Source organism: Sphaerodactylus townsendi, linkage group LG07, assembly GCF_021028975.2.
Source record: "Sphaerodactylus townsendi isolate TG3544 linkage group LG07, MPM_Stown_v2.3, whole genome shotgun sequence".
NCBI lineage: Eukaryota > Metazoa > Chordata > Lepidosauria > Squamata > Sphaerodactylidae > Sphaerodactylus > Sphaerodactylus townsendi.
The window spans coordinates 19,485,450-19,511,451 of record NC_059431.1 but is presented as its reverse complement, the minus strand read 5'-3'; the positions used below and the strand labels follow the sequence as shown (position 1 = coordinate 19,511,451).

General features: G+C 63.1%; 1 protein-coding gene across 6 annotated transcripts in view; it reads left to right on the top strand.

The window, feature by feature from the left end:
• The window catches only part of PDZD2 (PDZ domain containing 2), a 309,977-nt gene that overhangs the window by 238,386 nt on the left and 45,589 nt on the right, over window positions 1-26,002 (top strand). For 5 of the 6 annotated variants that reach the window (XM_048503184.1, XM_048503180.1, XM_048503181.1 and 2 more), the window contains 6 exons: window positions 512-679; window positions 17,852-17,963; window positions 19,346-19,491; window positions 21,444-21,566; window positions 23,287-23,401; window positions 25,820-25,893. In XM_048503184.1, the coding sequence (XP_048359141.1) occupies window positions 512-679; window positions 17,852-17,963; window positions 19,346-19,491; window positions 21,444-21,566; window positions 23,287-23,401; window positions 25,820-25,893 (738 nt within the window). The remainder of the gene's footprint in view (window positions 1-511; window positions 680-17,851; window positions 17,964-19,345; window positions 19,492-21,443; window positions 21,567-23,286; window positions 23,402-25,819; window positions 25,894-26,002) is intronic. The other variant, XM_048503183.1, reaches the window with a different exon arrangement.

The window sequence follows — 26,002 nt, the reverse complement described above, 5'->3', positions numbered from 1 at the left end:
TAACATTGGCCAAGATGCCTACCAGTGTCTGTCAGTACTGTAAAATGAGGGGCAGATGTTCTGCAGTCTTGCTTGAAAGCAATAATGGATTGGATACAGGCCAACAAACTGAAGCTCAGTCTAGATCAGGGATCTGCAAACTATGGCTCTCCAGATGTTCACGGACTACAATTTCCATCAGCCCCTTCCAGCATGGCCAAGTGGTAGGGCTGATTGGAATTGTAGTCCATGAACATCTGGAGATCCATAGCTTGCAGACCCCTGGTCTAGATAATATGGAGCTGTTGTCAGTCAATAATGGTACCAATCAAGAGTTGAGGAGGCCACCTCTTCTGGATGGGGTCACCCTCCCCTTGTAAGAGCAGGCTGGCAGCATAGGGTGTTTGAGGCAGATAGGAATGTATGCATCCATGTTCAGTGGGCCTTGTAATGTTGTGAACATTGGCCTGTCTTACAATGTTGTTGTAATTATTTAGTAGCTCCATGTAATTATTTTTGCAATTTTTGACAGGATGGGGCGGAAGAGGATTTTCTGAATTACCCGTCAACAAGTTTGCCAGACTTAATTAGCACCTGCTCTGTTCAAGATACAACTCCCTGGACTGAGAATAAAGAGAACGAAGAGCCAGAGGAGGAGACTGTCAAAGGAAAGAACCTTGTCCCAGAGGTCCAGGAACCTGTGAGTCACTCATTCTGCTTGCTTGTGTGCTACGTCTGTGCCTAACAGACATTCAAAGCAGCTCACAATTACAATGAATAATACCAATTCTCAATAATTACAACAACAACTCAAATAGATATTTATTTATTTTATTTATTTATTTTTTAAATTTATATCCCGCCCAACCCCTGAAGGTTAACCTCCCCGGATGACTGTTATGATAAATGCATCCAGTGATGGCACCATTCACTAAGAAAATGTGCAGTGGGTGGGTGAAGGGATCAAACAGCCAAGCGAATGGCCGCGGCTTTGAGCTATGCTGAAACACAAGAATCGCACATAACGTGGTTCTCAAAAACCCCTTCCATTGCTCCCATCTGTGGAGCAACAAAGGGGAAATGGGCTGTATCATTGCCTGGGGGGTCGGTCCTGCCTGCCTGCGAACTAGGCATGGGAGGTACAAAAAAAGTGCGCCTCGGCCAACACGCTGGCTGTCCATTGGACAGTCAGCCATGCAAAGAGGCCGGGGTTATATGAACCCGCCCTCCCCCTTCTTTTATTGGCCGGTGCAGAAAGGGCCCCAGACTTTATGAAGGGGAACAAAAACTTTGCCTTTGGTCTTTTGGATGATAGGTCTAGCCCCATGGTGGCGAACCTTTGGCACTCCAGATGTTATGGACTACAATTCCCATCAGCCCCTGCCAATTGGCCATGCTGGTAGGGGCTGATGGGAATTGTAGTCCATAACATCTGGAGTGCCAAAGGTTCGCCACCACTGGTCTAGCCATTACTGTCAGGCATGACAACTGAAGGAAGTGTCCGTGTTCTGTGGTAATATACCTCAGAAAGTCTTCATCCCAGAGTGCTCTTGTATTGTTTTTATGATGTCATTTATACCGTGTAATATATTGATTTCTTTACCACTATGCCCATTGAGTTTAATATTTATTTATTTATTTCATCGGTTCTATATGCCGCCCTTCTCCTCACTTGCTCAGGGCAGCTTCCAACGTTTTGTATAAAGCAATAAAATAAATTTAAAACAATGTTTAAAATAATGTATAGCCCCATTTAAAACTACTCAATATGTTGATGGTGGCAGCACATTAAAAAGAGGGTGGAAAAGGACGGAAGGTGGAACAGGTAAGGCCAAGATGGGAAAAAAACCCTTAGCTACCTCAGCCGTATGCTTGGTGGAACAGCTCTGTCTTATAGGCCCTGAAGAAGTGCATCAAATCCTGCGGGGCATGGTTCGCTCTGGACAGAGCATTCCATGAGGTGGAGGCAGAGGTGGGATCCAGCAGGTTCTCACAGGTTCCCGAGAGTAGGCTACTAATTATTTGTGTGTGCCGAGAGGGGGTTACTAATTGGTGATTTTGCCATGTGATTTTTGCCTTAGTTACGTCCCTCCTCTCAGCAGTAGCGCGCAGAACTTGAAGCAGTCTAGCAGGAGGTGCACCGGCGTGTGTGGCAGCCTGCGCCTGCGTGCATTCGTTTCCCGCCCAAGGACCGGCACAGCGGCTGCGTCCTTGCCACAGCCCGCCCAGGAATGCCCCGCCCCCAGAATGCCCGCCCCCATCGTGCCCCGCCCAGCCCTATTGGCGCTACGCCACAGTTGGGGTGGGGGGGGGGTGGGGGGGCGGGGGGGCAGTGGGGGGGGGGGGAGGGTGGGGGGGGGGGGGGGGGGGGGTGGGAGGGGGGGGGGGGGGGGGGCAGGGGGGGGGGGGGAGGGGGGGGGTTGGGGTGGGGGTTGGGGTGGGGGGGGGGGGGGGGGGGGATGGCAAGGGGGGCGTGGGTGGGGGGGGGGGGGGGTGGGGGGGGGGGGGGGGGGGGGGGGGGGGGGTGGGGGGGGGGGGGGGTGGGGGGTGAGGGGTGAGGGGGGGGGGGGGGTGGGGGGGGGGGGGGGTGGGGGGGGGGGGGGGTGGGGGGGGGGGGGGGTGGGGGGGGGGGGGGGTGGGGGGGGGGGGGGGTGGGGGGGGGGGGGGGTGGGGGGGGGGGGGGGTGGGGGGGGGGGGGGGTGGGGGGGGGGGGGGGTGGGGGGGGGGGGGGGTGGGGGGGGGGGGGGGTGGGGGGGGGGGGGGGTGGGGGGGGGGGGGGGTGGGGGGGGGGGGGGGTGGGGGGGGGGGGGGGTGGGGGGGGGGGGGGGTGGGGGGGGGGGGGGGTGGGGGGGGGGGGGGGTGGGGGGGGGGGGGGGTGGGGGGGGGGGGGGGTGGGGGGGGGGGGGGGTGGGGGGGGGGGGGGGTGGGGGGGGGGGGGGGTGGGGGGGGGGGGGGGTGGGGGGGGGGGGGGGTGGGGGGGGGGGGGGGTGGGGGGGGGGGGGGGTGGGGGGGGGGGGGGGTGGGGGGGGGGGGGGGTGGGGGGGGGGGGGGGTGGGGGGGGGGGGGGGTGGGGGGGGGGGGGGGTGGGGGGGGGGGGGGGTGGGGGGGGGGGGGGGTGGGGGGGGGGGGGGGTGGGGGGGGGGGGGGGTGGGGGGGGGGGGGGGTGGGGGGGGGGGGGGGTGGGGGGGGGGGGGGGTGGGGGGGGGGGGGGGTGGGGGGGGGGGGGGGTGGGGGGGGGGGGGGGTGGGGGGGGGGGGGGGTGGGGGGGGGGGGGGGTGGGGGGGGGGGGGGGTGGGGGGGGGGGGGGGTGGGGGGGGGGGGGGGTGGGGGGGGGGGGGGGTGGGGGGGGGGGGGGGTGGGGGGGGGGGGGGGTGGGGGGGGGGGGGGGTGGGGGGGGGGGGGGGTGGGGGGGGGGGGGGGTGGGGGGGGGGGGGGGTGGGGGGGGGGGGGGGTGGGGGGGGGGGGGGGTGGGGGGGGGGGGGGGTGGGGGGGGGGGGGGGTGGGGGGGGGGGGGGGTGGGGGGGGGGGGGGGTGGGGGGGGGGGGGGGTGGGGGGGGGGGGGGGTGGGGGGGGGGGGGGGTGGGGGGGGGGGGGGGTGGGGGGGGGGGGGGGTGGGGGGGGGGGGGGGTGGGGGGGGGGGGGGGTGGGGGGGGGGGGGGGTGGGGGGGGGGGGGGGTGGGGGGGGGGGGGGGTGGGGGGGGGGGGGGGTGGGGGGGGGGGGGGGTGGGGGGGGGGGGGGGTGGGGGGGGGGGGGGGTGGGGGGGGGGGGGGGTGGGGGGGGGGGGGGGTGGGGGGGGGGGGGGGTGGGGGGGGGGGGGGGTGGGGGGGGGGGGGGGTGGGGGGGGGGGGGGGTGGGGGGGGGGGGGGGTGGGGGGGGGGGGGGGTGGGGGGGGGGGGGGGTGGGGGGGGGGGGGGGTGGGGGGGGGGGGGGGTGGGGGGGGGGGGGGGTGGGGGGGGGGGGGGGTGGGGGGGGGGGGGGGTGGGGGGGGGGGGGGGTGGGGGGGGGGGGGGGTGGGGGGGGGGGGGGGTGGGGGGGGGGGGGGGTGGGGGGGGGGGGGGGTGGGGGGGGGGGGGGGTGGGGGGGGGGGGGGGTGGGGGGGGGGGGGGGTGGGGGGGGGGGGGGGTGGGGGGGGGGGGGGGTGGGGGGGGGGGGGGGTGGGGGGGGGGGGGGGTGGGGGGGGGGGGGGGTGGGGGGGGGGGGGGGTGGGGGGGGGGGGGGGTGGGGGGGGGGGGGGGTGGGGGGGGGGGGGGGTGGGGGGGGGGGGGGGTGGGGGGGGGGGGGGGTGGGGGGGGGGGGGGGTGGGGGGGGGGGGGGGTGGGGGGGGGGGGGGGTGGGGGGGGGGGGGGGTGGGGGGGGGGGGGGGTGGGGGGGGGGGGGGGTGGGGGGGGGGGGGGGTGGGGGGGGGGGGGGGTGGGGGGGGGGGGGGGTGGGGGGGGGGGGGGGTGGGGGGGGGGGGGGGTGGGGGGGGGGGGGGGTGGGGGGGGGGGGGGGTGGGGGGGGGGGGGGGTGGGGGGGGGGGGGGGTGGGGGGGGGGGGGGGTGGGGGGGGGGGGGGGTGGGGGGGGGGGGGGGTGGGGGGGGGGGGGGGTGGGGGGGGGGGGGGGTGGGGGGGGGGGGGGGTGGGGGGGGGGGGGGGTGGGGGGGGGGGGGGGTGGGGGGGGGGGGGGGTGGGGGGGGGGGGGGGTGGGGGGGGGGGGGGGTGGGGGGGGGGGGGGGTGGGGGGGGGGGGGGGTGGGGGGGGGGGGGGGTGGGGGGGGGGGGGGGTGGGGGGGGGGGGGGGTGGGGGGGGGGGGGGGTGGGGGGGGGGGGGGGTGGGGGGGGGGGGGGGTGGGGGGGGGGGGGGGTGGGGGGGGGGGGGGGTGGGGGGGGGGGGGGGTGGGGGGGGGGGGGGGTGGGGGGGGGGGGGGGTGGGGGGGGGGGGGGGTGGGGGGGGGGGGGGGTGGGGGGGGGGGGGGGTGGGGGGGGGGGGGGGTGGGGGGGGGGGGGGGTGGGGGGGGGGGGGGGTGGGGGGGGGGGGGGGTGGGGGGGGGGGGGGGTGGGGGGGGGGGGGGGTGGGGGGGGGGGGGGGTGGGGGGGGGGGGGGGTGGGGGGGGGGGGGGGTGGGGGGGGGGGGGGGTGGGGGGGGGGGGGGGTGGGGGGGGGGGGGGGTGGGGGGGGGGGGGGGTGGGGGGGGGGGGGGGTGGGGGGGGGGGGGGGTGGGGGGGGGGGGGGGTGGGGGGGGGGGGGGGTGGGGGGGGGGGGGGGTGGGGGGGGGGGGGGGTGGGGGGGGGGGGGGGTGGGGGGGGGGGGGGGTGGGGGGGGGGGGGGGTGGGGGGGGGGGGGGGTGGGGGGGGGGGGGGGTGGGGGGGGGGGGGGGTGGGGGGGGGGGGGGGTGGGGGGGGGGGGGGGTGGGGGGGGGGGGGGGTGGGGGGGGGGGGGGGTGGGGGGGGGGGGGGGTGGGGGGGGGGGGGGGTGGGGGGGGGGGGGGGTGGGGGGGGGGGGGGGTGGGGGGGGGGGGGGGTGGGGGGGGGGGGGGGTGGGGGGGGGGGGGGGTGGGGGGGGGGGGGGGTGGGGGGGGGGGGGGGTGGGGGGGGGGGGGGGTGGGGGGGGGGGGGGGTGGGGGGGGGGGGGGGTGGGGGGGGGGGGGGGTGGGGGGGGGGGGGGGTGGGGGGGGGGGGGGGTGGGGGGGGGGGGGGGTGGGGGGGGGGGGGGGTGGGGGGGGGGGGGGGTGGGGGGGGGGGGGGGTGGGGGGGGGGGGGGGTGGGGGGGGGGGGGGGTGGGGGGGGGGGGGGGTGGGGGGGGGGGGGGGTGGGGGGGGGGGGGGGTGGGGGGGGGGGGGGGTGGGGGGGGGGGGGGGTGGGGGGGGGGGGGGGTGGGGGGGGGGGGGGGTGGGGGGGGGGGGGGGTGGGGGGGGGGGGGGGTGGGGGGGGGGGGGGGTGGGGGGGGGGGGGGGTGGGGGGGGGGGGGGGTGGGGGGGGGGGGGGGTGGGGGGGGGGGGGGGTGGGGGGGGGGGGGGGTGGGGGGGGGGGGGGGTGGGGGGGGGGGGGGGTGGGGGGGGGGGGGGGTGGGGGGGGGGGGGGGTGGGGGGGGGGGGGGGTGGGGGGGGGGGGGGGTGGGGGGGGGGGGGGGTGGGGGGGGGGGGGGGTGGGGGGGGGGGGGGGTGGGGGGGGGGGGGGGTGGGGGGGGGGGGGGGTGGGGGGGGGGGGGGGTGGGGGGGGGGGGGGGTGGGGGGGGGGGGGGGTGGGGGGGGGGGGGGGTGGGGGGGGGGGGGGGTGGGGGGGGGGGGGGGTGGGGGGGGGGGGGGGTGGGGGGGGGGGGGGGTGGGGGGGGGGGGGGGTGGGGGGGGGGGGGGGTGGGGGGGGGGGGGGGTGGGGGGGGGGGGGGGTGGGGGGGGGGGGGGGTGGGGGGGGGGGGGGGTGGGGGGGGGGGGGGGTGGGGGGGGGGGGGGGTGGGGGGGGGGGGGGGTGGGGGGGGGGGGGGGTGGGGGGGGGGGGGGGTGGGGGGGGGGGGGGGTGGGGGGGGGGGGGGGTGGGGGGGGGGGGGGGTGGGGGGGGGGGGGGGTGGGGGGGGGGGGGGGTGGGGGGGGGGGGGGGTGGGGGGGGGGGGGGGTGGGGGGGGGGGGGGGTGGGGGGGGGGGGGGGTGGGGGGGGGGGGGGGTGGGGGGGGGGGGGGGTGGGGGGGGGGGGGGGTGGGGGGGGGGGGGGGTGGGGGGGGGGGGGGGTGGGGGGGGGGGGGGGTGGGGGGGGGGGGGGGTGGGGGGGGGGGGGGGTGGGGGGGGGGGGGGGTGGGGGGGGGGGGGGGTGGGGGGGGGGGGGGGTGGGGGGGGGGGGGGGTGGGGGGGGGGGGGGGTGGGGGGGGGGGGGGGTGGGGGGGGGGGGGGGTGGGGGGGGGGGGGGGTGGGGGGGGGGGGGGGTGGGGGGGGGGGGGGGTGGGGGGGGGGGGGGGTGGGGGGGGGGGGGGGTGGGGGGGGGGGGGGGTGGGGGGGGGGGGGGGTGGGGGGGGGGGGGGGTGGGGGGGGGGGGGGGTGGGGGGGGGGGGGGGTGGGGGGGGGGGGGGGTGGGGGGGGGGGGGGGTGGGGGGGGGGGGGGGTGGGGGGGGGGGGGGGTGGGGGGGGGGGGGGGTGGGGGGGGGGGGGGGTGGGGGGGGGGGGGGGTGGGGGGGGGGGGGGGTGGGGGGGGGGGGGGGTGGGGGGGGGGGGGGGTGGGGGGGGGGGGGGGTGGGGGGGGGGGGGGGTGGGGGGGGGGGGGGGTGGGGGGGGGGGGGGGTGGGGGGGGGGGGGGGTGGGGGGGGGGGGGGGTGGGGGGGGGGGGGGGTGGGGGGGGGGGGGGGTGGGGGGGGGGGGGGGTGGGGGGGGGGGGGGGTGGGGGGGGGGGGGGGTGGGGGGGGGGGGGGGTGGGGGGGGGGGGGGGTGGGGGGGGGGGGGGGTGGGGGGGGGGGGGGGTGGGGGGGGGGGGGGGTGGGGGGGGGGGGGGGTGGGGGGGGGGGGGGGTGGGGGGGGGGGGGGGTGGGGGGGGGGGGGGGTGGGGGGGGGGGGGGGTGGGGGGGGGGGGGGGTGGGGGGGGGGGGGGGTGGGGGGGGGGGGGGGTGGGGGGGGGGGGGGGTGGGGGGGGGGGGGGGTGGGGGGGGGGGGGGGTGGGGGGGGGGGGGGGTGGGGGGGGGGGGGGGTGGGGGGGGGGGGGGGTGGGGGGGGGGGGGGGTGGGGGGGGGGGGGGGTGGGGGGGGGGGGGGGTGGGGGGGGGGGGGGGTGGGGGGGGGGGGGGGTGGGGGGGGGGGGGGGTGGGGGGGGGGGGGGGTGGGGGGGGGGGGGGGTGGGGGGGGGGGGGGGTGGGGGGGGGGGGGGGTGGGGGGGGGGGGGGGTGGGGGGGGGGGGGGGTGGGGGGGGGGGGGGGTGGGGGGGGGGGGGGGTGGGGGGGGGGGGGGGTGGGGGGGGGGGGGGGTGGGGGGGGGGGGGGGTGGGGGGGGGGGGGGGTGGGGGGGGGGGGGGGTGGGGGGGGGGGGGGGTGGGGGGGGGGGGGGGTGGGGGGGGGGGGGGGTGGGGGGGGGGGGGGGTGGGGGGGGGGGGGGGTGGGGGGGGGGGGGGGTGGGGGGGGGGGGGGGTGGGGGGGGGGGGGGGTGGGGGGGGGGGGGGGTGGGGGGGGGGGGGGGTGGGGGGGGGGGGGGGTGGGGGGGGGGGGGGGTGGGGGGGGGGGGGGGTGGGGGGGGGGGGGGGTGGGGGGGGGGGGGGGTGGGGGGGGGGGGGGGTGGGGGGGGGGGGGGGTGGGGGGGGGGGGGGGTGGGGGGGGGGGGGGGTGGGGGGGGGGGGGGGTGGGGGGGGGGGGGGGTGGGGGGGGGGGGGGGTGGGGGGGGGGGGGGGTGGGGGGGGGGGGGGGTGGGGGGGGGGGGGGGTGGGGGGGGGGGGGGGTGGGGGGGGGGGGGGGTGGGGGGGGGGGGGGGTGGGGGGGGGGGGGGGTGGGGGGGGGGGGGGGTGGGGGGGGGGGGGGGTGGGGGGGGGGGGGGGTGGGGGGGGGGGGGGGTGGGGGGGGGGGGGGGTGGGGGGGGGGGGGGGTGGGGGGGGGGGGGGGTGGGGGGGGGGGGGGGTGGGGGGGGGGGGGGGTGGGGGGGGGGGGGGGTGGGGGGGGGGGGGGGTGGGGGGGGGGGGGGGTGGGGGGGGGGGGGGGTGGGGGGGGGGGGGGGTGGGGGGGGGGGGGGGTGGGGGGGGGGGGGGGTGGGGGGGGGGGGGGGTGGGGGGGGGGGGGGGTGGGGGGGGGGGGGGGTGGGGGGGGGGGGGGGTGGGGGGGGGGGGGGGTGGGGGGGGGGGGGGGTGGGGGGGGGGGGGGGTGGGGGGGGGGGGGGGTGGGGGGGGGGGGGGGTGGGGGGGGGGGGGGGTGGGGGGGGGGGGGGGTGGGGGGGGGGGGGGGTGGGGGGGGGGGGGGGTGGGGGGGGGGGGGGGTGGGGGGGGGGGGGGGTGGGGGGGGGGGGGGGTGGGGGGGGGGGGGGGTGGGGGGGGGGGGGGGTGGGGGGGGGGGGGGGTGGGGGGGGGGGGGGGTGGGGGGGGGGGGGGGTGGGGGGGGGGGGGGGTGGGGGGGGGGGGGGGTGGGGGGGGGGGGGGGTGGGGGGGGGGGGGGGTGGGGGGGGGGGGGGGTGGGGGGGGGGGGGGGTGGGGGGGGGGGGGGGTGGGGGGGGGGGGGGGTGGGGGGGGGGGGGGGTGGGGGGGGGGGGGGGTGGGGGGGGGGGGGGGTGGGGGGGGGGGGGGGTGGGGGGGGGGGGGGGTGGGGGGGGGGGGGGGTGGGGGGGGGGGGGGGTGGGGGGGGGGGGGGGTGGGGGGGGGGGGGGGTGGGGGGGGGGGGGGGTGGGGGGGGGGGGGGGTGGGGGGGGGGGGGGGTGGGGGGGGGGGGGGGTGGGGGGGGGGGGGGGTGGGGGGGGGGGGGGGTGGGGGGGGGGGGGGGTGGGGGGGGGGGGGGGTGGGGGGGGGGGGGGGTGGGGGGGGGGGGGGGTGGGGGGGGGGGGGGGTGGGGGGGGGGGGGGGTGGGGGGGGGGGGGGGTGGGGGGGGGGGGGGGTGGGGGGGGGGGGGGGTGGGGGGGGGGGGGGGTGGGGGGGGGGGGGGGTGGGGGGGGGGGGGGGTGGGGGGGGGGGGGGGTGGGGGGGGGGGGGGGTGGGGGGGGGGGGGGGTGGGGGGGGGGGGGGGTGGGGGGGGGGGGGGGTGGGGGGGGGGGGGGGTGGGGGGGGGGGGGGGTGGGGGGGGGGGGGGGTGGGGGGGGGGGGGGGTGGGGGGGGGGGGGGGTGGGGGGGGGGGGGGGTGGGGGGGGGGGGGGGTGGGGGGGGGGGGGGGTGGGGGGGGGGGGGGGTGGGGGGGGGGGGGGGTGGGGGGGGGGGGGGGTGGGGGGGGGGGGGGGTGGGGGGGGGGGGGGGTGGGGGGGGGGGGGGGTGGGGGGGGGGGGGGGTGGGGGGGGGGGGGGGTGGGGGGGGGGGGGGGTGGGGGGGGGGGGGGGTGGGGGGGGGGGGGGGTGGGGGGGGGGGGGGGTGGGGGGGGGGGGGGGTGGGGGGGGGGGGGGGTGGGGGGGGGGGGGGGTGGGGGGGGGGGGGGGTGGGGGGGGGGGGGGGTGGGGGGGGGGGGGGGTGGGGGGGGGGGGGGGTGGGGGGGGGGGGGGGTGGGGGGGGGGGGGGGTGGGGGGGGGGGGGGGTGGGGGGGGGGGGGGGTGGGGGGGGGGGGGGGTGGGGGGGGGGGGGGGTGGGGGGGGGGGGGGGTGGGGGGGGGGGGGGGTGGGGGGGGGGGGGGGTGGGGGGGGGGGGGGGTGGGGGGGGGGGGGGGTGGGGGGGGGGGGGGGTGGGGGGGGGGGGGGGTGGGGGGGGGGGGGGGTGGGGGGGGGGGGGGGTGGGGGGGGGGGGGGGTGGGGGGGGGGGGGGGTGGGGGGGGGGGGGGGTGGGGGGGGGGGGGGGTGGGGGGGGGGGGGGGTGGGGGGGGGGGGGGGTGGGGGGGGGGGGGGGTGGGGGGGGGGGGGGGTGGGGGGGGGGGGGGGTGGGGGGGGGGGGGGGTGGGGGGGGGGGGGGGTGGGGGGGGGGGGGGGTGGGGGGGGGGGGGGGTGGGGGGGGGGGGGGGTGGGGGGGGGGGGGGGTGGGGGGGGGGGGGGGTGGGGGGGGGGGGGGGTGGGGGGGGGGGGGGGTGGGGGGGGGGGGGGGTGGGGGGGGGGGGGGGTGGGGGGGGGGGGGGGTGGGGGGGGGGGGGGGTGGGGGGGGGGGGGGGTGGGGGGGGGGGGGGGTGGGGGGGGGGGGGGGTGGGGGGGGGGGGGGGTGGGGGGGGGGGGGGGTGGGGGGGGGGGGGGGTGGGGGGGGGGGGGGGTGGGGGGGGGGGGGGGTGGGGGGGGGGGGGGGTGGGGGGGGGGGGGGGTGGGGGGGGGGGGGGGTGGGGGGGGGGGGGGGTGGGGGGGGGGGGGGGTGGGGGGGGGGGGGGGTGGGGGGGGGGGGGGGTGGGGGGGGGGGGGGGTGGGGGGGGGGGGGGGTGGGGGGGGGGGGGGGTGGGGGGGGGGGGGGGTGGGGGGGGGGGGGGGTGGGGGGGGGGGGGGGTGGGGGGGGGGGGGGGTGGGGGGGGGGGGGGGTGGGGGGGGGGGGGGGTGGGGGGGGGGGGGGGTGGGGGGGGGGGGGGGTGGGGGGGGGGGGGGGTGGGGGGGGGGGGGGGTGGGGGGGGGGGGGGGTGGGGGGGGGGGGGGGTGGGGGGGGGGGGGGGTGGGGGGGGGGGGGGGTGGGGGGGGGGGGGGGTGGGGGGGGGGGGGGGTGGGGGGGGGGGGGGGTGGGGGGGGGGGGGGGTGGGGGGGGGGGGGGGTGGGGGGGGGGGGGGGTGGGGGGGGGGGGGGGTGGGGGGGGGGGGGGGTGGGGGGGGGGGGGGGTGGGGGGGGGGGGGGGTGGGGGGGGGGGGGGGTGGGGGGGGGGGGGGGTGGGGGGGGGGGGGGGTGGGGGGGGGGGGGGGTGGGGGGGGGGGGGGGTGGGGGGGGGGGGGGGTGGGGGGGGGGGGGGGTGGGGGGGGGGGGGGGTGGGGGGGGGGGGGGGTGGGGGGGGGGGGGGGTGGGGGGGGGGGGGGGTGGGGGGGGGGGGGGGTGGGGGGGGGGGGGGGTGGGGGGGGGGGGGGGTGGGGGGGGGGGGGGGTGGGGGGGGGGGGGGGTGGGGGGGGGGGGGGGTGGGGGGGGGGGGGGGTGGGGGGGGGGGGGGGTGGGGGGGGGGGGGGGTGGGGGGGGGGGGGGGTGGGGGGGGGGGGGGGTGGGGGGGGGGGGGGGTGGGGGGGGGGGGGGGTGGGGGGGGGGGGGGGTGGGGGGGGGGGGGGGTGGGGGGGGGGGGGGGTGGGGGGGGGGGGGGGTGGGGGGGGGGGGGGGTGGGGGGGGGGGGGGGTGGGGGGGGGGGGGGGTGGGGGGGGGGGGGGGTGGGGGGGGGGGGGGGTGGGGGGGGGGGGGGGTGGGGGGGGGGGGGGGTGGGGGGGGGGGGGGGTGGGGGGGGGGGGGGGTGGGGGGGGGGGGGGGTGGGGGGGGGGGGGGGTGGGGGGGGGGGGGGGTGGGGGGGGGGGGGGGTGGGGGGGGGGGGGGGTGGGGGGGGGGGGGGGTGGGGGGGGGGGGGGGTGGGGGGGGGGGGGGGTGGGGGGGGGGGGGGGTGGGGGGGGGGGGGGGTGGGGGGGGGGGGGGGTGGGGGGGGGGGGGGGTGGGGGGGGGGGGGGGTGGGGGGGGGGGGGGGTGGGGGGGGGGGGGGGTGGGGGGGGGGGGGGGTGGGGGGGGGGGGGGGTGGGGGGGGGGGGGGGTGGGGGGGGGGGGGGGTGGGGGGGGGGGGGGGTTGGGGGGGGGGGGGGTGGGGGGGGGGGGGGGCTTCAGAAGTGTATCACAGTGGGAAGTCTGTTACACACTGTGTCTAGAGAGAAGGCAATGTTTTGGGTATATATTGTCCATGTCCCAGGATGGGGAACCGATCAGTAAGTGTTTGGGTGGAACTTGTTATACAAAGATGTGGTTGATAGTATTGTATTGCTGCCCTGTAGCAGCAGCAGCAGTATTAGTGAATGCAAATCCTGTGTTTGGGTGGAGTCCATTGTTCATGATCTTAGGGTTTGTTTTTGGTGTTTTTAAATTCTGGTAGTCAAGTTTTGTTAATTCTCAGAGTCTCTTCTTTCCTGTTGAAGTCACTTGGTGTTTGTGAATTTCAATGGCCTCCCTGTGCAGTCTGACATAGTAACCTTCTGAATTGTCCAGAATTTCAGTGTTCTCAAATAAAATGTTATGTCCAGTTTTGTTTAACACATGTTCTGCAACTGCAGATTTTTCAGGATGGTTAAGTCGACAGTGTCTTTTGTGCTCCTTAATACGAGTCTGAATGCTGCATTTTGTGGTCCCTGTGTAGACCTTCCCACAGCTGTAGGTTATACAATCGACTCCTGCAGAAGTGAGGGGGTCTCTCTTGTCCTTTGCTGAGCGTAGCATCTGCTGTATTTTCCTGGTGGGTTTGAAGATGGTTTTTCATCAGTTTCCCTATTTGATCTGTGATTCCCTTGATGTATGGTAGAAATATTTTTTTCTGTGGTGGGCTGTTTCTCCTCAGTCCTCTGGGTTTCTCTTGGTCTTAAAGCTTTTCTGATTTCTGTTGTGGAGTAGCCATTAGCCTGCAGAGCCCAGTCTAGCGTAACCACCCTGAAAATGGTTTTTTCGTGGGGTGCTGATGGGCGGGCGGGCAGGGGGGGTCGCCTGGCTCCCCTCAGTTCAGTGGGGGTGCCCCCTTGTCCCCTTGCAATTTCTACCATACATCAAGGGAATCACTGATCAAATAGGGAAACTGATGAAGAAACATAACCTACAAACCATCTTCAAACCTACCAGGAAAATACAGCAGATGCTATGCTCATCGAAGGACAAGAGAGACCCCCTTACTTCTGCAGGAGTCTATCACATACCCTTAGCTGTTAGCTGTGCTGGTCTTCAGGGAATCACCAGTACTGGATTTACCTCCATTTGAAGTTGTCTCCAAAGATGGAGATAGATATTGGAGTTCTTAGGACACGACCGTTTGTTGGTTCCATGGGATCCAGGCTTTTCATCCTCTAGTTCTAGTGGGTCAAATGAGAAAAAAAACAGTTTGTTTAGAAAGGGAAGTGCCAGGAATCTTTATTTGCAATTCTGTCCAAAGAAAAAAAGAGATCAGGAAGCAAGATAAATATTCAATCACCGGATTTGCCTTGGGATTTTTTTTTCAATGGGTGGAAATGAAAAGTAAACAGATTGGAGCTTTTAAGGGATTCTTCATAAGAGCTGTTCGACCTCTTGTTTTCCTCTGACTTCCTGTATGTAAATGAAGCCACATGGAATACCAAGTTTCTAAACAGTGGTTGAGCAGCCTGAGCAGCCCTGTTTAGCATATCAGAGGTTGGGAGCTAAGCAGGGCTTGACCTTGACCAGTACTTGGATGGGAGACCACCAAGGAAGACCAGGGTTGCTGTGCAGAGGAAGACAGCGGAAAACCTCTTCTCGTCCCTTGCCAGGAACGCCCTGTGGACAGGATCACCATGACTTGCTTGCGACTTGATGGCTTATTCTTATTCTTCTAATAGCTGTTTTCCTGCTTAGGGATGTAGCAACTTGACTAAATGGTACTACTGGAAGGGAGATTCTGACTTCGCCTTCTGTCCCTTTTCAAGTGTGGTGGGAGGGCAAAGAAGCAAGCGCACAGATTGGTTGTGGCTGTTATGGCAACTCACTCCCACCATAGCACATTTTAGCATCTCACTCAATCAACGCAATAGCTGCCCTTTTCAACTATCTGGACCTGGGTTTGTCTGCACAAACTTGACAGTTCTCATGGGCATGTACTCCAAGGAATGTTTGTGCACCTGCCATGAAACTTGAGATGTGGCAGATAATTCTGGATTAATCACTAGGTGATACTTTGGGGTCCTTCCTATGATCTCTGTGAAATGTGTGTGTTCCCTGGGACATTCTCTGGCCACACTGCATGGCAGGAGGAGATTAGTAGCAGAGGTCAATCCATTGCGATCATTTTTTTTCCTCACTGTGGGCCCCCCAGAAGCTTCCACAGAATCCCAGAGTTCTCTTTTCAACTTCTGAAAATCACCGGTTTTGATTAGCAATATGAAATCAGAACAGAATAAACCTCATTTTCTGTAAAGCAGTCCCCCTTCCTAAGACTTATAGTGGCATGGTTACTGTTTTGGCAGGAGGAACTGGCTATTTTAAAAAAGGTTATGTTTATATGTGGTTGGAATAATAAGGCCAAGATGCAACTTCATTGAGTGGGGACACCAGAGACCCTTTTTTACAGCCAAGGAATACAAACCGTGGCCCATGAGAAACTTTTAAAAGCCTAATGGATAGGATTTCTGTTTGTTTTCGGAGCAGGAAGAAATCCAGGTATTTTAGAAAGTAGAGAGGCCACAATGTATACAGTAAACTCTATGCTCTGGCATGGGTTAGGAAACGCAGGAGACTTTTGCTCTGGGCTCATGTCTTTTTATAGCAATATTGTATTTCATAACAAAGTTCTATTCTACTTTTGTGCCCAGCTTATGGATATTAATAGAAACCTGGAACTGGGTGAGGAATCCAGAAAACTAATGAGACTGTTGTGATCTCTTTTCCCTCAAGGTGCAGGAAAGAGATTCCACCTAAACATTAGGCAGAACTTTCTGACTGTCAGGGCTGTTTGACCATGGAATTCACTGCCTTGCCCCTCCCCCTCTCTTGCATGCCACCCCTTACTCCCCTCCTTCTCTTTCCACTAGGGTAGGTGGGCGGGCCATGTTTAGATGCCGGGGCCCCTCCCCTTCCCTTGCATGCCACCCCTCCCTCCCCTCCCTCTCCCCCTTCTAGGGTGGGTGGACTATGCCCAGATGCCGGGCCCCCTCCCCTTCCTTTGCATGCCACCCCTCACTCCCTTCCCTCTCACTCTGCTAGGGTGGATGGGCCATGTCCAGATGCTCATAGTTTGTTACAGTTTGGTTGTGATACAATCTTTTTTAGTCAGAGCACTTTTACGCAGCATTTGGTTTACATCAGTACAGAGAACATCTTTTCACTTAGTCAGTCAGAGCAAGCTAGTAAGTGTGTGAGGGAACAGAACACTACCAAGGTTTTTAACTGACACATTAAGAATGTTCATGCAGCTTCCCAGAATTCCGTGCTGCTTTTGCTGCCACTGCATGCAAACAAGGCTGAATATTCCAACCAGTGGTGATGAACCTATGGCACTCCAGATGTTCATGAACTACAATTCCCATCGTGGTGGAGTCTCCTTCTTTGGAGGTTTTTTAACAGAGGCTGGATGATCATATGTCAGGGGTGCTTTGATTGTGTGTTCCTGCATGGCAGGGAGTTGGACTTGATGGCCCTTGTGGTTTCTTCCAACTCCATGATTCTGTCATTCTTGGTATGGGGGGGGGGAAACTAGGGGGGATGTATGAGGGGGGAAAAAACTAGGCGCGATGATCGCTGTGGCAGTTCTCCAGCTGTATGCATGTCTGAAACACTCAGCTGTGATTGGCTGAATGGGGGACTCCTGGCACCAGAGATTCTGCACTTTACTGGAATCGAGCTGAGTTCGAGCATGGTTCCCTGAAAAAGTAGTAGTTCCCAACTGGAGTCAGAAATTTGACCGTTACACGGGGCGAAGCTGGTACAAAACCACGTCGATCCCAGTGGTTGTACGGAGCACTTAGGTCGAATGCAGCTCGAACTTAGGTCGATAACGCAAGTGCGGAATTGACCTTAGTGGAGAATTTCATTCACTCTAAGTCTATTGATTCTCTGGGGTAATCCTGCTTCGTTTATAGTACAGTCAAGTTTTTGAACTAAGGACTTTCTGGCATGCAATTCAGGCCCTTTGAAGTTGTATAGTACCATTTTAGTCATTTCCACCTAGATACAGAAATGTAAATGTCAGTTTGCTCCCCTCGTCAATATCCCCATACAGGGAAAGAATGACTAATTGTGTGTGGATTGTGGCATGAATAGTTTTTCCTGACAAAGTACATGTGCCATGTTTACCTACTTGATTCATGTAAGATGGTGGGACAGACTTATGCCACAGATGCAATGCCATCCCAACAGCGTTACAACCTTCTACATGCAGCCAGCAAGCTTAGAATGGTGCGACTTTGTTTGGGGTGGCACTGCTAAGGCATTGCAAAATAATTAAACTGCCTATTAGAAAAATCAAATGAAGCAAATCTCGCGCTGGCTTGACTGGTCTGAGAGGCTGGCCTGAGTGACAGCTGCAGAAATGGACTCTTAAGAGGCTTTTTGCAGCTTGTGTCAAGAGAAGCACTTAATGAATTATATGCAGAAGTGCTAAAACCTTCCTGGGCTATTACATGGCCTGTTATGCATGCAGTGCTTACCTGGAGCTCTCTTCTTCACAGTGGGGTTTCACCGCATTTTTCTTGTCCTCACCGGATTACCCTGCTGTGAAGTGTCCCTAGCTGAGCCGAGCCGTCATTTTACCTGCCCATTGCTTCTTTGTTTGTTTCCTCGCAACACCCTTTTTGGCACCTTCTCTCCCCCATTATTGGTCTCATGATATTTCTCTGGATTTAAAGAGTCTGGATTTAAAGAGCAATAGATCTTTGCCATAATTAAAAAAACCAAAACTTCTGTCGATCTCTTCGTAATGCAATGGTGGAACTACTGCCCGCCCACCTCTTTTTTGTTTCCATTACCTGTCACATTTTGTTGTTGTTGTTGTTGTTGTTGTTGTTGTTGTTGTTGTTGTTGTGTTGTCTGTCTTTTCTCCTGTGTTACTTCACTAGCAGGATCCATCACTTTATCACTGAACCTTTAGGATTAAAAAAGTCCTTCTAATTGATCTCAAATGATGGAACTGGGGCAGGGGAAGGCGGAGAGGAGTGAGAAAACCTGAAGAGAGATTAACGCATGGCCATCTCCTTTGCTTTCCCTGAGAAGGCAGGCAAAAAAATAGCACTTTACCCGCCTTTGGAAACCATGGGTATTCTCTGATCTGGGGCAGAGTGAGTTAGAGAACAGGGCAAACGAGTGCCTGAAGGGAATGAATGCTGAATGCAAGGCAAGCCACAAAAGGAGGTTCAGATTTAGACACTTATTTAGACACTTACAGCCCAGCTAAGCATGGACTTGTCGGAGCTTAGGACCTAAGCAGGATTGGCCATGGTCAGTGCATGGGTGGGAGACCACCAAGGAAGACTAGGTTTGCTATGCAGGGGAAAACAACCACAAACCACCTCTGCTCATCACTGTGTAGTTGGGGTCACCAGGAGTGAGTTGTGACTCAACTGAACATTCTTCTAATGTTTTGGCACCTGAGACATTTCCCAACTTGTTTGTGTATGATCCAGTTACAGAAGTGAAGGCCAATTTCCAACTTCTTAGCTCAGTCCTAAAGCCTTTTCCATTTTTCTTTCAGGTGACAGATGCAGATAAATCTCCAGACCCGGCTGGTGCTGAGGGGTCCCAAGAAGACTGTCAAAGTCCAACTCTAGGAGGTGGTATTTTGAAGTACAGAAGCCGATCACAAGGTAGGGATGGTCTCATCGGACCATGGGGGGCTCAGAGATTGCAAAGTACCATAAAAAGAGGAGAGAGGTGTGTTCCAGTTTGACCTAACAACACAGCCCAAAGTGTCACCTTTTTTAGCCATTAAAGCTGCAGTATGAAATTCAGTGAAACACCCATCAACTCGAGAACATAACAAAAGCAGGGCCTGCTGGATTGGACCATTTGTCCATCTAGTCCAGCATACAGCTCTTTCCTAGTACTAGGTTCTGACAGTCAGCGTTAGGCATAAACAAGGGTTATACTCCACCTCAGAATGCTATTCCCCTGGATTTTTAGGCCAACGAAGATACTCAGAATTAAAAGGATAAAATATAGGAATGTAAGGGGGGGGGGGTGAGATAAGCAAAAAGGAAACGAGGCATAAAGAAACAATAAAATTGAGGGATTGGAGCACCTTCCTTCTGAGGAGAGGCTGCAGTGTTTGGGACTCTTTAGTTTGGAGAGGAGATGTCTGAGGGGTGATATGATTGAAGTCTATAAAATTATGCATGGGGTAGGAAATGTTGACAGAGAGAAATTTTTCTCTTTCTCACAATACTAGAGCCAGGGGGCATACATTGAAAATGCTGGGGGGAAGAATTAGGACTAATGAAAGGAAACATTTCTTCACACAAGGCATGATTGGTGTTTGGAATATGCTGCCACAGGAGGTGGTGATGGCCGCTAACCTGGATAGCTTTAAAAAGGGCTTGGACAGATTTATGGAGGAGAAGTCTATCTCTAGCTACCAATCTTGATCCTCCTTAGTTTGAGATTGCAAATGCCTTAGCAGACCAGTTGCTCAGGAGCAGCAGCAGCAGAAGGCCCTTGCTTTCACATCCTGCATGTGAGCTCCCAAAGTTTAACAATAGGTATAACCCTCCTCCCTGCTACTGAGATGCTATCTGGGTTACATTTCCATTTTATTTCGGTATTTTAGGGAATTGTGATTTTGGAGTCTCGGTTGGATTTAAGAACTGCTTTTTGTCAACTTGCAACGGAGATTGGTCGTAAATCCTTTAAAATGGAAATGGCCATGTATTTCTTGATGGTAATTTTTGCAGCAACCCTTTAAACACACCAGCACCAAACTGATAGATCTTTCCTACAGTAAGCATTTGGAAAGTGGTTTCTTGCACGATAAACTGTTGCTACCAACCTGTAGGCTGTGTGTGTTTATATTTATATGAAAAGATTAAAATCTATCATAGCGCTGATGTGATTGAGGAAAGACACCCACCCGTCATTTTTGAACATGTGTACAAAATGTTGAAGCAGCATACCTGATTCTATCATGACTGACAGATGTTAAAAGACGCCCTGATGGATGTGTAATAAATGGCATCTCTGGGTTATTGTTCAGGAGCGGCAACTCGTTTAGAATCCGTGGGAGAGGATGATGAGTTAACAGTGGAAAATGGAGATGTGAGTTACGAAATAATCATGAAATATGCCCGTGGAGGGAGAAAACATTCTCTGCCACAGCATCTTGACACAGGAACCAGACAGGTGAGAGAGGATGCAGTTTGCTATGCTTATGCGGGCCGTGGTGTAGTGGTTAAGAGTAGGTGGATTCTAATCTGGAGAAGCAGGTTGGATTCCCCACTCCTCCACCTGAGTGGCAGAGGTTTATCTGGTGAACCAGATATGTTTCCACACTCCTACATTCCTGCTGGGGCTAGTCACAGTTCTTTGGAACTTTCTCAGCCCCACTTGATTTTCACTTGAGTGTAGGAGCAGCAGTGGCATAGTGGATAAGAGCAGGTGCACTCTAATCTGGAGAACCAGGTTTGATTCCCCGCTCTGCCACTTGAGCTGTGGAGGCTTATCTGGGGAATTAGATTAGCCTGTGCACTCCAACACATGCCAGCTGGGTGACCTTGGGCTAGTCAAAGCTTTTGGGAGCTCTCTCAGCCCTACCCACCTCACAGGGTATTTGTTGGGGGGGGGGGAAGGGAAAGTAGATTCTTCTTCTTCTTCTTCTTCTTCTTCTTCTTCTTCTTCTTCTTCTTCTTCTTCTTCTTCTTCTTCTTCTTCTTCTTCTTCTTCTTCTTCTTCTTCTTCTTCTTCTTCTTCTTCTTCTTCTTCTTCTTCTTCTTCTTCTTCTTCTTCTTCTTCTTCTTCTCCTTTTTCTATGCACTACATTTTGTTATGCTGTTGTGGGATACTGAGAGACAAACTACATGTGACACGTGCTTCTAGTCAGGTTGGAATTCCCTGACCCGTCTTAGAGGCAGATGTTCCATCAGAAAACTAACATCCCCAGGTGCTCTGGAGCTTGGTTTCACTTGAGTTTTCAGTGTAGAGGGAGGATGTACTTCAGCCTCCCTCCCCCCCCCCCATTTTCCCAAGCTGAAACAACTGTGAGGAAGTCTCCTATCTGTCCCATTGTGCCTGACGTGATATTGCGGCAGACATTATGTCTAGTTTGGCCTATACTCACAGGATATTTTGCATTGGAATTGAATCCTGGATGCTGTCTTATTCCGTGTATGCAATCCTTTTCTTATTTATGTGGTCATGAATCCTGAGGTGAAACAGAAATGAAGTGGGAAAGGCTTTGGCTGTTATTTTCATTTTGTATTGAACTTTGATTACATCTGTGGCCACATTAAAAAAAAGATTGGTTTTCCTCAGATAATTGCAAAATGGGGAATTTTTGTTAATTAACAGCTATTTTAGGAGTGATCCCCTTTTCCTGGTGCCGAGCATAAGAATTGCATTACCTTCTTTATAATTTCCCCGAGGTAATTGACCAGGTAGTATTTGAAACAAGATACTGGACTGGAAGGATTCTCAGTTTGCCCCAGAGGGGCCATTCTGGGGATGCAACTACATGATATTGCTGGCACACTTATATCACAGAAATTGGCATCTCCATGTTGATTTCTCCCATGTTGAGTGTAGGAGAATTTACACATGCAGTGTTTCCCTTACCTTCTCCCATTGTTGGCTGCTATTGGTGGAGGCAGGAGAATTTAGTGTCACAATGTGGGGCAAATGTGCCTACACATTATGGGGCTCATTGTTCAGTGCTTGCCATTTTCAGTGGCATCTCTGTGTTGCTTATAAGATGTAGTTATCCCTTTCCTCTTTACCAATATCAGATTGGACTTTTTTCTAGTTCTGAACAAGGGATAGTTTGTAATACTGAGCCAAACATTCATCCATCTGGGCTAAATGTTGTCTATTTGTGTATAGTATATCAAAAAAGCATGTAAATGGCACAAACATCAAAATCGTTTTCTAATTTTTCCCTTTGGCCTCTACTCATTGTTGTTTACAGATCCCCAAAAGACAGTTGTGTTCCCTTTATTAAGAGCCCAAGAATCTGTGCAGTGTCTACACTAGCCTGTTCTTACATTGCCAGAACATTTGGAAAATGGAAGATATAGATGCCCCTGTTGAAAACAATGAGCACTTTGGGTCTGTTTGCAATTGTTATGATTATTTTATTTCAGCAGGAGTACCAAATTGTTAAGAAATCCACCCGATCACTCAGTGCAGCTCAAGTAGAATATCCCTGGCGCCTGACTCAGCCATCCATTATTTCTAACATTGTCCTGATGAAGGGACAAGGCAAGGTAAGTAGAGTCACACAACTGCTATACTCTGTTTCAGAAAAAGATATTAGTACAGCCAGTTGAGGTGCAGTGATAAAGAACATTATATGCTTCCACATTAGAATATAGTCCTGAACGAATGTGAGAATTATCATTCATTTTTACATGCTGCCTTTGTCAAAACCATTATTTTATACATTACTGGACATAGTACTTTGATAAAAGATCATTTATAGTTTATATTTATACTTTCAAACAGATGGGAGGAACAGGGCTAGGTAGGACACAGGTGGAGCATTCTACAACAAAGAAGGTCTGGCATATTGAGTTCTGTGGCTGGAGGAATATACAACCCTACTAACATCTTTTCCTGATATAGACTATAATAAAGTAACTGTGTTTGTAAGTACGTAAGCATGTGCGTGAGCAAGCACAAAGTATCTGGGCATTTTTAGCGTGATCGTAATAATTGCTACAATAAGAACAAAGTATATTTTATTACCTCAGGAATAGTTTTAGGGGGGTAGCCATGATGGTCTGCGGTAGACCTAAATTCAAGTTCAGTGGCACTTTAGAGACCAACAAGATTTTCTTGGTATAAGCATTCGAGAGCAAAGCTCCCTTTCTCAGAGGTTTGGCTCTCGAAAGCTTAAAACCCCAAAATCTGGTTGGTCTCTAAGATGCTGCAGGTCTCTAATCTAGCTCTGAAGTGTTCTTGTTATGCCTTTGAAAGTGAAAGTTCTATCATGCTTTGTCTGAGCTGCAGTCACACTCGGTATGTTCAGCTATTGAGAGACCAAAACTGTTTTCTGACAAGTTTCTGTGAGGGAAGGGGAAATAGTAAGCTTGGCTGAAACTCATGCATGTGAGGCAACTGATATAAAGTCCTGAGAGGCTAAGGAACAAGGAGTCTTGAGGCAAAATGGTTGACTAAAAGGTCAAGAACAGGCAAAGAGGAACATGGAGGAAGAGAAGTCTCGGGGGAAGGAAAACAAAGGAGCCATGAATTTGATTCAAGGGGGAGTTAGTCAGAGACCAGACCAGACTTTAAAAAAAAAAATCCAGTGCTTATAACATGATAAGAAGCTGTATAAAAATCATTGTATAAATCAAAACAGTGGGTTGGATACAACAGTATATTTCTACTAACAAAAGGAAGGCAATTTTAAAGAACTCCCCATCCACCGCAGACCCCCAATTCAACCTTCATGCTGTTTATGGAGCAGCAGTGGCGTAGGAGGTTAAGAGCTCATGTATCTAATCTGGAGGAACCGGATTTGATTCCCAGCTCTGCCACCTGAGCTGTGGAGGCTTATCTGGGGGATTCAGATTAGCCTGTACACTCCCACACATGCCAGCTGGGTGACCTTGGGCTGGTCACAGCTTCCCGGAGCTCTCTCAGCCCCACCCACCTCACAGGGTGTTTGTTGTGAGGGGGGAAGGGCAAGGAGACTGTAAGCCCCTTTGAGTCTCCTACAGGAGAGAAAGGGGGGATATAAATCCAAACTCTTCTTCTTTATTAGGGTCTCTTCTCCTCTAAGGGAAGCATTTTGGACTACAGCTTCAGGGGGTAAGCAAGAAATTGCTGCTGGGTCTGCCTCAATAAGTTCAAATCAGGTTATTGGCTGTGCTGTTCAGCATCTCAATCTGAGCACTTCCACTATGGTAGTTTCCATTTCCACCCAGTCACTTCAGGCAAAAAATCTATTAATGTTTGCTATTCCACCCCAATCCTCTGCAGGGTCTTGGATTCAGCATTGTGGGAGGTCAGGACTCTGCTCGGGGTCGCATGGGCATTTTTGTGAAGACGATTTTCCCAAACGGAGCTGCTGCCGCTGATGGTAGACTCAAAGAAGGTAATCATTGAAGGGCAACAGGTATATTTGGTATATATAATCCTGTCAAGCAAAGTAACGGGCGGAAATGTGGATTGTTCGGCACATCAAATTAGAATAGTTTTATCTCTTAAAAGTCCAGCCGTTTTGCCTCAGAAGTTCATAGTGAAACATAAGCAGAACTTTACTTAACCTGAGAGAGGTATATGCATTATATACACAGTATCACATAATAATAGTTACATGCATTACAGTTTGGTTGTGTTACAATATCTTATAGTCTATAGTCAGAGCACATTATATATCATTTGGTTTACAGAGCAGTATATAGAGCATCTTTCTTTTAGTTAGTCAGTCAGGGAGTCTCAGAGTGTGGTGAGGGAACAGAACACACCAACAGATTTTAACTGTCACTTTTAGAATGTTCGTGCAGCTTTCCCAGAATTCCCTGCTGCTTCTGCTGCTGCTACATGCAAAGCAAGGCTGGGAATTCCAACAATTATAGCAAAGAGAATGGATTTCTGGGAGGGGGAGATGTCTTGTATTGCCACTATCTCACTTCTTTTCAGGGCCAGTGAATATGGTTAAGGGCAAAGAAATAAGCCCATGGGCCAATCAAGCAACGGGCTGGCAGTATATGGCATTCCTGCCCCACTCCCCGTTTTTGGTCTGGATTGGTGGTAAAAGAGAGTTTGCAAAATGGTAGGATTTGCAGGGATTCCCAGCGGTGGCGTGCAACTTTCTCACATCACCCCTCCTTCTGCAAATCCAAACACCTCTTGAAATGCTGGTCTTGTTGGATCCATGCCATGGTCTTCCTCTTGCACTTCCCGTTTTTTTGATATAAGTGTAATCTGGGTTGGGATTGGAAGGAAGTCTAACAGATTGTAAAATGGAGACAGGAAGTAAGTGAGCTAGCTTTCTGGCAGGCAGAGCCAATACTATCAAGAATCTATTCATTCAACTGCCTGTTACCTGTGTTTTCAAACTCAGTACATTTAATCTTGATTCGTGAATCACAATTTTTTCTACACAAACAGTGCTTCTTACAGGTTATTACTCAGTTTGCATTATTTTGCAACATGTGTGTGCTTTAGGGAGCTATAATAATACTTAGATTTGTGCACCACTGTTTTGTGTGGTGTATAGTGCAAAGTAATGCAAAATGCTTCATTTGCATTATTTTGGTAATTCAGCAGCCCTGAAGTTAGTCTGTATTGTCCTCAGTCTCCCTTTGCAGCTATGAAGGGCATCTAGATTAGAAATACCTCATGATTTGATGTTGAGGTTTGAACCAGGATCTTTCTGGTTCAGAGTGAGTCTTTTAGCTAAAAAGTCATTGCTGTTTTCAAAGCCTGCTTGTTTATCTAGCCTTAGGTAAGATCAAGGAAGAGTCTGTAGCAATGTTGTAACAATTCCGTTTCTTCCTCCTCGTAGCAAGGTGACCCATCTGATCCCTTGTATGAATATGGTTCTGTTACTGAGAGTGCACCCTGGAATACCACGAATGTTCCCCTCTGGTTGTGTAGTGTAGGGAAACATCAAAAGTGGTCTGCACACTGCTTGTCATGGAAGCTTGTTCACTGCTGCCGATTTTTTTTTCTCTTTGGGGATCCCCTCACAAGCTTTTAAAGAACTCCAGGGTCACTCCTGAAGTACAAAGCATTTTTAATTTTATGTGTCCTAACACAAGTTCAGGGTCAGAGGTCAAAGCTTTGGAGCATTCTTTCACAATGTAAATATGTAAAATCTACATATCAAGGCCATGTACATATATACGCAGAGTCTTCCTCAGGTATGCAGAAAAATCTTTGTAAATTAGCCACCCTCCCACCCCTTAAAATTAGCTGGTTCATGAGAGTCGGGCCTGCTCCAGAGACCACAGAATGTTGAAAGCAGACAGTCCATTTAGGGAGCTATGCTAAGCAAGTCTGCTTGGATATGAATCCCATTTTATTCAGCAGGACTGATTCCTGGGAAAGTGTTCTTAGAATGGCACTGTATTTATTTATTTCAATTATACCCTGCCTTTCTCCTCAGTGGGGGCCCAAAGCAACTTACATTGTTCTTCTCTTCTTCATTTTATTCTTACTATAATCCTGTGAAGCAGGTTAGGCTGAGATAGCATGAATGGCTGAAATCATCCAGCATGCTTCCATGGAAAAGTGAGGGGAAAAAATGACGGGGAAATGTGAAGGATTTTCCAAATGATCCTTCTGACCACGATTCTTCATGGCCCTAAATTTTTGTCATGCTCATTCTAGTGTGTCCATTCGCTACCAAGACAGTGGAAACACACAAAAAGAAAAAGAAAGGGGATTTGTTTAAAATAGACAGTAATTGACCAGAGCCATGAAAATGTCTACGAATGCACATGATAAGGACATTTTATCATTCTCATGTCCAGTTTTTAATGCGGATCTTCCCTTTGGTTACCAGGGGACGAACTTCTGGAAGTGAATGGAGAATCTTTACAAGGGCTGACCCATCAGGAGGCCATTCAGACATTCAAGGTAACAGAATGACTGAGATAGACTTCTAAAGGCCCAGGGCATATCTGAGACACCACGTAACCGTGGATGCTCAAGGTGCAGCATATTTTCACTTTGCTTGACAATCTGG